The sequence below is a fragment of the Solanum stenotomum genome, chromosome 11, assembly GCF_019186545.1.
Source record: "Solanum stenotomum isolate F172 chromosome 11, ASM1918654v1, whole genome shotgun sequence".
NCBI lineage: Eukaryota > Viridiplantae > Streptophyta > Magnoliopsida > Solanales > Solanaceae > Solanum > Solanum stenotomum.
The window spans coordinates 51,604,227-51,617,869 of record NC_064292.1 but is presented as its reverse complement, the minus strand read 5'-3'; the positions used below and the strand labels follow the sequence as shown (position 1 = coordinate 51,617,869).

Sequence of the window (13,643 nt, the reverse complement as noted above, 5' to 3'; positions counted from 1 at the left end):
TATAGTGATGTATCCGATCGATATATCGTGTAAAGTAATGTATTACGTCATGATACATCGCGTATAGTGATGTATCCGTCCGATACATCCCGCATAGTGATATATTACGTCCAAATACATTGCGTATAATGATGATACATCATGTATCGTGATGTATCCAAAAATAGGAAAGAGTAGGGACTTTCGTAGAAAAAATTCAAATGATAGAGAATTTTAGAGAATATGATAAAATAAATTGTATATTTAGGTAATTTTTCCATAAATTAATCTAAGAATTATAATCTCACAACTATAATCCGAGATAATTTAGTCTCCGAACCAAACAACTTACAACAATCATCCTTCCATTTAGTCAACAAAAACACGTGCCAAGCACGTGACTATCCCTCCAAACTCCTCTGTTTCGTCCCCTTTTCAAAACTTCAAAAAAAAAACTGAACTTTTCTTTCAGTCTCAACTCTTTTTACGCCATTAAAACTGGAAAAAGCTATGGTTTTGACACAATTTGTCTTTCCTCTGCTGTAGCTGCGCTTCATGAAACAAAGGTAAAAGTTAAAGTTCCTAATTTTTCTCTTTGTTAAGAAGTGTTTTAATTGGTTAATGTTGAGATGCCCCTTACCTGTTTGTTAAAATGCCTGAAAGAAATTGAATTCACTGTTGAGTTGTTTCCATGATAAATCAACTATGAGCCAATGTTGCTCGGACTCTCCAAAATGTTGTTGCACTCGTGTTAGATCCTCCAAAAAAAATAAAAATGCACTACTTTGGAGGATACAACATGAACCTGTCGACATTTTTGAAAAGTCCGAGCAACACAGCTCTAAGGAGTACTTTTGAACGGGAGATTGAGGGGGAAGTCATGTGTTATGGTTTAGGAGAATAACTTGCTTTAATCTCTTCTTTGTTTAACTTTGGTCTAGATTATTCTATGAAGTTTAGAATGAAGAAAAGTGTTGTTTTTTGAAGCCTTAGTTGCGATGAAGGTGTACGATGATCGGGTGGGAGGACAGAATTGAGAGATTGAGGGGGGAAGTCACGTGTTTTCGTTTATGCTGTTAAGAAAAAAAGATGTTGCAAATACTACTGGATTTAGTTTAAGGGATGTTTTTGGCCAAAAGTTCCTATAAAATTCAATAAACTTGTAACTCTATTTAATCTATCTATAAATTCTCAAATGAGGAAGGTCATCAATATCTATGCTTGTCTTTCGTTCTAGGTCGTTATTTTTTCATGGCGGCAACCAAGTTGCTTACAATCTCCATAGCACTTGCTGCTCTTTCTGCATCAGCAGCAGCTATAGGTGTTGTGTTTTGGAGAAGAAAGACAAGGGCTGATGAGGAGAAAATACGAGAGTTGGAAAGATCTTTGAAGGCTGCATTGCAAAACTGTGGTGCTGAGAGGCAAGGCCGCATTAGAGCTCAACAGGCATTGAGGAAAGTTGCCAGCTCAAATGATTCTAATAATTCATATCCTTTGACGCCTATTGCAATCACTCGGTCATGCTTCTCCACGAGGTACCTTTTTTTCTTTTTTAACATTGTGTTTTCTTGTATGGCTTGTTAATATGGATGGTAATGTAAATAATATGTTGTGGTACTAATAATTGTGATTAGGAATGGGACTCCGAGGCAACCTTTGGTTGTACCACTTGCTAAAGCATGTCTAGTATTTGATCCAACTCGAGTTCCACCTGCATCTCTTGAAGGTCTTGAAGGCTATTCACATTGTTGGATAATTTATGTGTTTCATCTAAATACGGATCTTGACAAGTTATGGAAACATCCATCGCGGTCTAAGTTCAAGGCAAAGGTAAGAGTACCAAGGCTGAAAGGAGAAAGGATGGGGGTCTTTGCGACAAGATCTCCTCATCGCCCATGCCCTATAGGCCTCACTGTTGCAAAGGTTGATATTGTGGATGGGAATAAAGTTTTCATTTCTGGTGTTGATTTAGTTGATGGAACTCCCGTCCTTGACATCAAGCCATATCTTCCATACTGTGACAGCATCCCTGGTGCAATGGTTCCCAATTGGGTAAAGGCGGATAATATGTTAGCTATAACATCTGTTAGCTTCTCTCATGACTTCTCTGCCTCTCTGAACCATTGTTGGTCAAGAAAAATACAAAAGAAGAAGAAAACCGAGATATCACTTTATACATCTCCTACTGAATTTCAAAACTTAATTCAACAAGTGCTGTCATGGGACATACGATCAGTATCTCAGAGAATTCGACCTCATAAGACTGAAAATAGCAGCATGAATAATGCAACGCTTGAAGATGATGACAGTCAAGAAGAAGTTCATTTTTCTGATGATATTGCTTACCACCTTATTTTGGAAGGCCTCGACACCTCCTACAAAATCGACTATGACGGCAATGTTCATGTCGAAAAGATTGAACCTTGTACTCCAAACTGAAGCAAGTTATGGTTTGAATTTTTTCATGTTGTACTTTTAGCTGCTGTGATATGAATTATGTAGGGTACTGCTGGTCTAAACCAACCCTGTTTTTGGAGTTTTACAATCATGGCTTCCGTGATATTACTTTCGTTATGCAGCTACCAGATAATTGATCCTGGTAGTGATAATTTTGCAGTAATGTAGACATGTATGAGTCTGTAATATTGTTACCATTGTCTTCCATCTATCGAGAGTTATCGTGTCTGCAGACAGTGTTATACTTTGGTTGTATATAATGATTCTTGTAGAAGAGAAAGAGAACAAATGGTTGTTTAATTTATAAAAAAAAAAATATTACATATCTCAACCGTNTCATTTTTCTGATGATATTGTTTACCACCTTATTTTGGAAGGCCTCGACACCTCCTACAGAATTGACTATGACGGCAATGTTCATGTCAACAAGATTGAACCTTGTACTCCAAACTGAAGCAAGTTATGGTTTGTGCATTATCAGAGCTAGTTAATTGAATTTTTTTCATGTTATACTTTTATCTGCTGTGACATGAATTATGTAGGGTATTGCTGGTCTAAACCAACCCTTTTTTATTTGGAGTTTCACAATCATGGTTTCCGCGATATAACTTTCATTGTGCAGCTACCAGATAATTGATCCTGGTAGTGATAATTTTGCAGTAATGTAGACATATATGAGTCTGTAACACTGTTACCATTGTCTTCCATCTATCGAGAGTTATCGTGTCTGCAGACAGTGTTATACTTTGGTTGTATATAATGATTCTTGTAGAAGAGAAAGAGAACAAATGGTTGTTTAATTTATAAAAAAAAAAATATTACATAATCTCAACCCTTGTCACAAAATGAAATGATATATGATCCTGAACATAAAAAGCTAAAAACCAACAGCATAGGTTATACGAAATACAATATTTTTCCTTTCAAGTATCAGCATAATCACTTGTAACATGTCTTGTTATCTTTTGCCGACTTCGAGTACAATAATTCTGGAGCGTAACTAGTTCCCTCTATAGCTTCAGCCAAAAAATTGAACCTTTGCATGAGCCTCCGTTGAAACGAAAATTAGTTTCTTCAACTGCTAGTTATTTCTTTGTCCTTTGACTTGCACATATCTTCTGCTGACTTAATAAACTTTTTAGTCAAGTCATCAATCTGAAAGAACAAGCACAAAACCAAATGAAAGAAGCAGTAGAGAATAGAATATAAATTATACAGCCCATAGCGATTTCTCCAGCAAACAAGTAAATATAACGTACTTCCTTCTCTAGTCTTTTTGCATCGTCTTCTGAGAAAGCTGAAGCTGACTTGTCTTTGTCTTTCTTCTTGGGCACAGATTTCTTTATCGTGTCCAAAGCCTGATAAAAAGGGAATTAACATCTTGTAGTATCGACATGAAGACATCTGTACTTCACATAAATTCTTCGGTTATATCCAAGCAAAATCTACATGCATGACTGTTTTCATCAGCTCAACATCATTTATCCCATTCTTTACTTCCGTTTATTTGGGAGGTGGGGATTGAGTTCACCAATGAATCTAGGAGCAATACTACCGGTCGTGCAGCTGTCTTGCATGGAGAAAATGGAATATAAATGTTCGACCTCATAAATGATAGGTGACAAAAAAGGTAATTGACCACGTCTTCTTCAGTACAGCCCAAGTCATGCGAGGAGAGTATCGTGGACATCATATAAGCATAACACACACAACTTTTGAACAAAGATGTTTCCCTCAACTCCAAACAAGAAACTACTGGAAGAGCTCCATTAATTTGCTAATAGAGGACAGAATACTGAAAACTACAGTAACCTCTTGTTGGTGGCCAAACTGGGTTGAAGGTTAATGAACCAAGTGATCATTCATTTAGCATCTCCAAAGTTGGAACTTCTCACGTTTTCTCTCTTAGATATTTTTGTTTTCCTCCTTCACTTCTCTAACTAAAAAGGAACTAGAATGTTAAGCCTCTCGCAATGCCAATATTCCTTCTCTCTTGTTCCTGTAGTTTGGCCATTAAACCTTATTTTTTACAAGAATATCCTCTAAAGCACCTTTCCCTAGACATTGCTGCAGCCAGATACTACCAGAATTCAACTACAGTACTACAAAATATAACCCCTCTAAAGCACTACCCTTAGTAGCCATTTACTTTTCAAGCTTTCCACACCCAAATCACATTAACATACCTGAAACAGAAAGTCAGGTCTTTGTTACCCAGCAATAACCAAGTCCAACATACCTCCAGCTTCATTTTGATGTTGCACACACACAACCATCATGCGTAAGCTTTTCTTCAGCTCGTTGGCTCCTTATCACTAATAAATATTGGTTCCCTTTTTTAGGATTAGTAAGAGAAATTCGATTTTTGGCTCCTTAATTACTTATCAATTTAGTTGCTCTACAAAGACGACGACAACAACTACTAGTACTGCTACACCTCTATCAAAAACAAGTTGAGTTGAGGTGAGCTACATGAATCGCCAATGCAGATTTGGATCTTTTATGCTCTTGGAAGTCAAAAAGACGTAAATATAGAAAGTGCACAACATGTCCCTCAATTTCAAGAGCACTACTTAACTGAATTCTTATGAGAATTTAGTGGTCGTCATCCAGGACTTCAGTAATAGCCAAATGCAATTGTCTAGTGTATACTGTAGAGCAGCATTTGAACAAACGACTCACATTTAGGGCTGCACAGAATACAGCACAAATCATGAATATCTAGGGCCTGACTCTTTCCCAGCTTTTAATGAGCTTGAGCTGGCTAGAACCATATTTCTGGTCAGTCGCAATCAGCAAGTTTTATAAAATATATGTGCAACTACTATACTAATCTCATCATATGTTAGTTTTCAACCTAAAAGAGCTACCCAAAATCGTTACGTATTTATCCATTCTCTCTCCTTTGCCCCCCACCCTTATGTATCTCAGTTATTTTACCCTTTTGGATGACATGGATGTGATCCCATCCATCGTCCAATCACCCTGTCTTTTCTTCCAATGCTGATCCATTTTTAAGGTCTTCTGTTTCTCCTTATTCCTTATATATAAGCTTTTGGGGTTTTATATTTTGATAGGATGAAATGAGCACTTTTCTGCTGTTAGGGCTCCTTTATTTTGCTTTTAGCCTTGTTTATGGATGTAAAAAGGGGAAAAGGAGATATACAAAGAGGTGTTTGGTCAACGGTGTACCTTCTGGCGCGCTCTTCTTATACTTTGCTTAACATCTTCAGATGATTTCGCAACCACTTTGCACACAGCCTAGTAAAGAGGATGACAATATCAGCAACAGAAACATTTAAAAAGAAGTGAAATTGACAAGGATCACCTGCACATGCTCCTTAGTCAACCTGCTTGTTGCACGGATTGCCAGGAAAAGAAGAAAGAGTGAGTCAAAAAGCACTGAAAATCTTTAAGGACATAAAGTTCTTACTGCACATTGAATATCACAAAAATGTTGCTTATGCAAATAGCAAAGTAGCATAACAATTAATTGCCTGAAGTAGTTATATCCCTGGGAAGAATGATTATTTTGAAGAAGTGTTATAATGATGTTTTTTCTACATCAACACAATGTACTTCAAGCCATTCTACAAGTAAATACTGGCAACATGAAAGTTATAGTAATACTATCAAGTCGAGATCAAAATTAAGTTTTTGCTTCTATTTTCGACATAGTCACCTGACTAATAGATGGATCATGGATCCAAAAACAAGAAGAGACTATTTTACTCTTTCAAATGGATACTTTTTTTATGACAAAGAATTAACTCTTTCAAATGGATACTTACGGAGGTATTGGTACAATTAATCTCTGGTTGTCGGATTGAGGATTTAACCCCAATGGAGATGAAATAATGGCTTTCTCCAACTCTTTGAGGGACTGCAAAAGACAATCACAGTTAATCATGGTGCATATTTATCAAAAGTACACTTCAGTTTCAATTTCTTTGCACTCAGAATAAATATAAAGAAATGTTCCATTAATCAAGTAAGACGAATACAAATGGAAAAAATATCGAAAATCAGACAGTATATGCATATGAGTTTAAGTGTATAATATTACATCTGGATCATAAGGATTCACTGACAAGGTTTTTGGGTCTAGCACTGAAATGACAGCCATCCTGCAAAGAGGTGTCTTAACACCTCCTGAATCAACAATGATATGATCAAGCATCCCTGTGAATCAAAGAAGCTAAACGAATGAGTACAATCGAAGGCACACAAGGTAACTTGTATTACAACAGAAGTTGATATCATGTACCAGCCGATGCTCTTCCAGTTCGCAGCTTGGTCAATTCTCGTGATAATGCATCAATTGCTGCCTCCATCTGTGAGACTGCAGTAGCTTTAATGTTAGGACCTACATTTACAGCTGTGGTTACACTTCCATAATCATCGCCATCTACCTCATCCCCTACAAATTCATCAAACAACAGATTTAAAGAGGTCAGAAACTTCAAGCATGTTGACTCAAAAGAGATGATTTATACAAAGAACATTCAATCGTCAATCGATATTATATTTCCTCCAAACTTATACCAAAAATAGAAAGGTTCCATCATTACAAATTATAACAATAACCCAGATGAAGAGCAACAAACCTAAACAAGAGAAAACTCACACATGATATTGATGGAAATTAAAAGTGTGCCCAACCATTTAAGTAGTTGTAATGTATTCTAACATATATTATTAGTTTGACTAATTCCACTGATGGTAAAAAGAATTCTTATACTATCAGGTAACCTTTCCTATTCTGGTAATTCAAGATTACAAATCACACTTTTCATGACATTCTTTGATTGGCCTCATAGTTTAAAAGATTCTTTACACCATCGGTGTAATGTATACAAGCCAAACTCACTTTTCAAAGGATTTAAGTTATATAGATAGTAGGTTATTTACCCCTTCTTCTTTTTTTTTTATGACAAGGGAAACCCGCAGCCGCTACCCTTTGAGTGCGCACAAGGTAAAACCTCCGCTCCTATCCAATAGTAAACCTCACAGGAGAGGTAACTTGCACTAGGCAAGCCCGGTGCACGAGCTCGACCCGGAAGCCAAACCCCTTGCTTGTTAATTACCCCTGTTTTAACAGATTATTGATTAATGCTTATCATATCGTTATTTTCAGTTACCTATAAATACTTATAAATGACCCGATTGTGTATATATACAATTACTTGAACTCTTTTTTCATATACAAAATCATGAAACCTTGCTTCTTCTTTACTAAGCAATTAGTTTGGTGAGTTAGAAATGTAAACTCCTTTTTTTTATCTAATTGTGGTGTTTGGGCCAGCTTACGCACACCTCGGACTAATTCCATGGATACTTGCCACCTCCAACAGCAACAAGTACCATAAAACTCCACCACCAAGGCCGAGACAGATATAAAGAAATCACCAAGTGTTTATGTCTCTGTTAAAATCAAATTTGAATCCGAAACCTCACGATTCTCAACCTACTTCATTAACCAGACACCTTAAGTGCTAGAAATGTAAACACATTTTCAACAAATCAAAAAGAACATGCATTAATCTATACACATAAATTGGAGGATTAAGAAGAAAGGGATATAGAATCAGTACTAATTTGTTTCCTTCCTTTAGCAAAACTCCTCCGACTTTCAAGCAGAAAATTGGTGGTCTGCTCCAGCGAACAGGGAACAGTTTCATAGCGAATTGGACTAAAAGTGGAGCCTATCAAAGAGGAAAAACGATTTGCAGTGAAATTGGTAGCCCGTAATGCACCATAGATGTTGCGGTAAGCTGCTAATGCTCGTCTAGTTGAGATCGCCATTGTTTCTCCTCTAACAATTCTCAAAGTTTTGGTTTATAGGGTTTTACAAAACCCTTCACTGAACCGGGGAATCTTATTTGCTAGGCCGGCCGAACCGGAATTCTCTTTTTTTTTTCTTTTTTTCCGAAAGAAGTATTGAAAAGAGAAAAGGATTAAAATAATCCATTATCTTTTAGTTTAGACACAAAACAGTCCTTTTTATTTTTAGTGAAACATTAATAATTCTGATTCTTTAAGTAGTGCATTTTCAATCTCCCTGCTAGTGGTGTGCATCGGTAGATTCGGTTTTATGTATTATTGGTTTGGTTTATCGGTTTTCGATTTTTAAACATGTTAAATCAATAAGATATTTTTTTATCGATTTTTGGTTTAAAGGTTTTGGTCCTTAACGGTTCGGTTCGGTTTAACCAATAAGAAAATACTTATAAAACAAATATATGACTTTTCTAATAAATTTGATGCAAAAACACAAAAACATATATAACTTTACAAATGCTCATAAAATAGAAACAATAATAACAACACATGAAAAGAACTATACAAGCGTAACACAAAGAGAAATTAAGAGGAATAAGATTTTTACTTTAGATTTTAACGTTTTTTATAATGTGAAATTATGAACTCAAAGTTATTGTGAAGTGTGAATTAAATGCTAAAGGACAAATATAGTGACTACTAAGGTATTGAGATTAATATATAATATTTATGTACAAGGAAAAGTAGTAAATTACTAGTCTTAATGAGTTATCGGTTTACTCAATAACCCAATATTAAAAACCAATACCGAACCGATAACCCAATAATTTTTTAAAACCATTAAAAAATTGTTAACCCAATAACACTTTTATTGATTCGATTTATCGATCGGTTCGATTTTTACACACCCCTACTCCCTGCTAATTACCGTGAGTCTTTTAACAGAGCAATAGGTTTATGCACGTGCTCCTCATGTGTTTCCCTCCAAACTTAAATACTCTTGCTATTGTAATGTTGTTTGGGCTTTTCCTTTCGAAACATTAGAGATTTCTTTCTTTTTTTCCTCTTTATCTCTAATCTCCAAATAATCCTAAAATTTGAAACTTGCATTATACTTTCTTCAATAACATATTCAAAGTTTAGAAGTTATAATGTTTTTAAGGAGCAACGATGACAGAGAATCACCTCCAATTTATGGTAAGTACAATTTTATTTTTAATTTTTTAATCAAATCCCACTATCGCAAAAAAAAAAAATCAATACAAGAAGCACATACGTTTATGAATATATATAAAGATGTCGCTTTGTAACTTTGTTAATATTTTAGAAGTTTTATGACTTAATGTCTTAATCAATGCCCCTAAAATTTATATTTTTTGTTATTTGCTTTAATATTAATATCATGTTGTAAATGTATTATTTGTGTTGATTAGAATATATTTTTTGCTATTTTAGAATCGATGGTAGATACATCCTTTTTCAGTATCAAAATACACCATGGAAGAGTTACGAAACGTACTCCAGAAAAGCATTATGTTGAGAGAAACATAGACTATATGATAAATTTTGGAAGAGAATGTTATTGAAGAGTTAGATTGCTCAGGAGAAGAAGTCTCATGCACAATCTATTGCTCTGTTAAAAAAACTTATGGTGGTTAGGATAAAGANCACCATGGAAGAGTTACGAAACGTACTCCAGAAAAGCATTATGTTGAGAGAAACATAGACTATATGATAAATTTTGGAAGAGAATGTTATTGAAGAGTTAGATTGCTCGGGAGAAGAAGTCTCATGCACAATCTATTGCTCTGTTAAAAAAACTTACGGTGGTTAGGATAAAGATTGAAAATGCACCACTTCATTAAAGAATTGGGGTTATTAATGCTCCACTAAAAAGAATTAGGATTATTTTGAGTCTAAACTCAAATATAATGGACTATTTTAAACATTTTCTCTATTGAAAACACACGTGAACTTGACATGAATTATCAATTTCATCCAAGACTATTAACTACCTTAAAAACATCCTAAATTATTTCAAACTTTTATCGAAGCATGAGACTCTATCATTTATCATAATATCAAAAACCATAAGAGAGATCAGTGAAATGAAGTCAAACCTAAGAGGGGTCTTTGAAATTATATATATACACACTCACACAAAGGGTCTTGCATACTTCATCAAAAATTCAAATTTGGTTCTATAAATGTGAACTGTGATCAATAATATAAAAATAAAAATAAAAAATTACTATTCTCTTCGACCTAATTTATATGATTTACTTTTCTTTTTAGTCCGTGCCAAAAATAATGACACATATCTATATTAATTAATAATTTAACTTTAAAATGTTCATTTTATCCTTAATGAAATGATTTATAGCCACACAAATTTCTATCATTCATTTTAGACCACAAATTTTAAAAGTCTTATTTTATTTCTTAAACTCCGTGCTGAGTCAAACTACGTCACATAAAATGAAACGGAGCAGGTACTATATTTTATTTATTCTAAAATGACTTTATTCGCTAAAGCACAAGTGACTAATTGTTACAAGTAGTGTCTAGTCATTTAAATTCAAATTTTGAATCGATCTTTAAACTCAAGTTCATTTATAAGAGGTGTTAATTAGTTCATTAACTTGTTTTCCCCCCTAAAACCTACTTAATAAGTTATAACATATACGTATGCCATTGTGGATACAGGGAAAAAAAAAAGGTTTTTCTTGTCATCATAATATATAATCTTCCGCATTTTCTAAAAAATATTTAAACTATAATTAATGAATAAAAAATATCTGCTTCATGAGAATTTTCAACAGCGAATGATTTAAGTCGTGGTAGTTACGAATCTATTTTTATATAAAAAAAAAATGAATTCTTCTACGAACAACGTAGTATTTTTAATTAAATAGTACTATACAATCTCGTAACGATTAATACTATGTGGGAATAAATATAGATAGCAAATTGGTTGATTATAGTGAGCGACAACTAAAGATCAAGTAAAGAAATATCATTTAAAAAATATCTATACTTAAATATATTTGAACTTACCAATGTTATGAAGGTTGTATAAAATATATTATTAATGGTACAAAATTAACCTCTATTTTTTATGGAAAAAATTATTTAAATACACAATAATTTATTTAATCATATTCTCTAGAGCTAGTAAAATTACTCGTGCCTTGTGCGGAAATTTAATATCACAGAATTTATAAAATAATACTTAAAATTCATTAGCCATTAAAACTAAAACACTATATTATCTTACATACAAGATTAGGTAGTAACGAACATTAATAATGTAAAAGAAAATGATAATTATAACATCTTATCATTTACCCTTCAACCAATCATCTTTAATTTGATTTTATAATTTATTCTTTTGCTTCTAGAAAGTGTTATTATTTGATATTTTGGGGGAATCAAATGAACATCAACCTAAAATATTAAGTTTTCTAATAAGTAAATAATCATTGGTGAAGGGATAAATAAATTTTAAAAGGCTGAAAAAAGTGAACATATATTCTAATTCTAACGTGTAGAAAGTTCAACCCTAACTTTTGTTTTACATATATTATTTTAAAGTTTCCCATTTAAATGTATCATAAGTAATTATTAAAATAAAAAATTAAAGGGAGAATGTATCATATTGGACAACAATTGAACTTATTATATATACTTGAAAGGGAAAAATATTACACAAAACTTTTTTTAAGCAATATTACACAAAACTATTCAGTTTGTTTGAGTGTTTTTTTTTTTAAATCAACATACCAGAGTGATGAAGTTCAATTTTGAAACTACACTTCGTTTTCAATCACAATGTCGAGAAACACATTTATTACTTCAAGAAAAGTATTTACAACTTGCAGTAAACTTGAGAATCTGTCCATACTTCATATTGAATATGAGCAATTAATTTATTGTGTATTATCTATGTCTTTGTGGAGAAGAAGAAGTTCAAAATTTGTGTTGTTTGAAAAATGAGAGAAAATTCTTCTATTTATAGACAACAAAGAGTAGTGTGAACAAATGCTTATTGTGCCTTATCGGAGAGGTCACAATTCTTTGAAAAAGTTACAATCCTTCGGAAGGTCACAACCTTTCGTAAAAGTCACAACTTTTCATAAAAGCCGCAACTCTTCATAAAAGTAAAGTCACAACTTTTCATGAAAGAGGAAAACTAATTTTGGAAATAAATAAATTAAAGGGGAATCTTGATTTGTGGTGGCGCCATGTAGGCGGACCTAGTGTTCTCTTTTATATATGATTCTCTACCATTTGAAAAAATTGCAAAAATCTCTACTCTTCTTATTTTCGGATACATCACTTACACGATGTATCGGTCGGACACATCACCAGGTTTTCGTCTTGATGAGATCGATATTGATGATAGTGACCTTGATACGGAGCTTGAACTGCTAACTAGGATGGATAAGGATGAGTTAGTCTTTCAACAACATAGGGCACATTCACGAAGTGCAGCTTGACAACAATAAAGAATAAGACTTACATCCTCCTATCGCCTACTAATTGAATGCGTTATATACCTACTGCTTCTATCGTGGAAAGACCGAAGCACATCTCCCTATAATTTTGATTTCCAGAGGTCGGGAAGAAAGGGGGTGACTGAGCCCTATGAGCAAGTTAGCCGACTTATCAAAGCTTTTACTTTATGTAGGATATGTAGTTTTCTATTGAATAACAAACATGTGCGGATTTAGAGGATTTGTTATCGATTCATATGAATTTAGTAATTTTTTTATTTAAATCATGTGTCTAGATGTATTAAAAAAACCTTAATATTTGATCATAATTAACTCAATTATTATTATATTTTTATCTTGAAGTTAGTTATTATAATTTTTTTTTTTTTATAAATTTCAAATAACAAAATAGGGGTAGATATCTTTATAGTATTATATTATATTTATAATATAACATAATATAAACGTTTGAGTTGGTGACCATGAATTCATGAATCATGTACCAAGCTAGTGGACATAAAGGGTGTGTTTGGTATGAAGGAAAACATTTTCCGGAAAATGTTTTCTAATTTTCTCATGTTTGGTTGGGTTAAATGTTTTGGAAAATGTTTTCCAAATCAACTCATTTTCCTCAAATTTAAGGAAAATGACTTCCCTTCAAAACTTAAGGAAAACATTTTCCAAACTCTCTTCCAACTTCCAATTAAAAAAATAAATTATTGAAAAAATCAATTTATTTTGTCCCTACACTCAAACCAACCCCCCAACCACCCCCCTCCCCCAAATTTTTTTTTTAAAGTTTGTTTTTAAATTCAATATTTTTACCTCACCCTCACCCTACTCCCACGCCCTACCATCACCCCTCCCAAAAATATATTAAAAGTTGTTTTTAAAAGATATTTCTAATTTCAATTTTTTATTTTTTTACCC

General features: G+C 33.4%; 2 protein-coding genes across 2 annotated transcripts; one reads left to right on the top strand and one right to left on the bottom strand.

Moving 5' to 3' along the window:
• Positions 1–309: 309 nt before the first annotated feature.
• LOC125844913 (uncharacterized) lies at positions 310–2,630 on the top strand. The gene is made up of 3 exons (XM_049524277.1): positions 310–545; positions 1,217–1,514; positions 1,614–2,630. Exons 2-3 carry the CDS (start codon positions 1,231–1,233, stop codon positions 2,416–2,418), a joined length of 1,089 nt encoding a protein of 362 aa, XP_049380234.1. The 5' UTR covers positions 310–545; positions 1,217–1,230; the 3' UTR covers positions 2,419–2,630.
• A 534-nt stretch (positions 2,631–3,164) lies between these two features.
• Positions 3,165–8,294, bottom strand: LOC125844914 (uncharacterized). The gene is made up of 8 exons (XM_049524278.1): positions 8,031–8,294; positions 6,704–6,856; positions 6,503–6,618; positions 6,228–6,319; positions 5,765–5,786; positions 5,629–5,697; positions 3,696–3,794; positions 3,165–3,591 (listed from the first exon to the last, which is right to left on the bottom strand). The coding sequence occupies exons 1-8, from the start codon at positions 8,239–8,241 to the stop codon at positions 3,511–3,513; spliced, it is 843 nt and encodes a 280-aa protein (XP_049380235.1). The 5' UTR covers positions 8,242–8,294; the 3' UTR covers positions 3,165–3,510.
• Between the last annotated feature and the right edge of the window lie 5,349 nt (positions 8,295–13,643).

Excerpts from the sequence above, each read along its gene's own strand:
- LOC125844913 (XM_049524277.1), top strand. The coding sequence starts at position 1,231 with ATGGCGGCAACCAAGTTGCTTACAATCTCCATAGCACTTGCTGCTCTT. Across the intron at positions 1,515-1,613 it reads CGGTCATGCTTCTCCACGAG|GAATGGGACTCCGAGGCAAC; the intron begins GTACCTTTTTTT and ends AATTGTGATTAG.
- LOC125844914 (XM_049524278.1), bottom strand. The coding sequence starts at position 8,241 with ATGGCGATCTCAACTAGACGAGCATTAGCAGCTTACCGCAACATCTAT. Across the intron at positions 5,698-5,764 it reads TGACTAAGGAGCATGTGCAG|GCTGTGTGCAAAGTGGTTGC; the intron begins GTGATCCTTGTC and ends CCTCTTTACTAG. Across the intron at positions 3,795-5,628 it reads TAAGAAGAGCGCGCCAGAAG|GCTTTGGACACGATAAAGAA; the intron begins GTACACCGTTGA and ends CCTTTTTATCAG.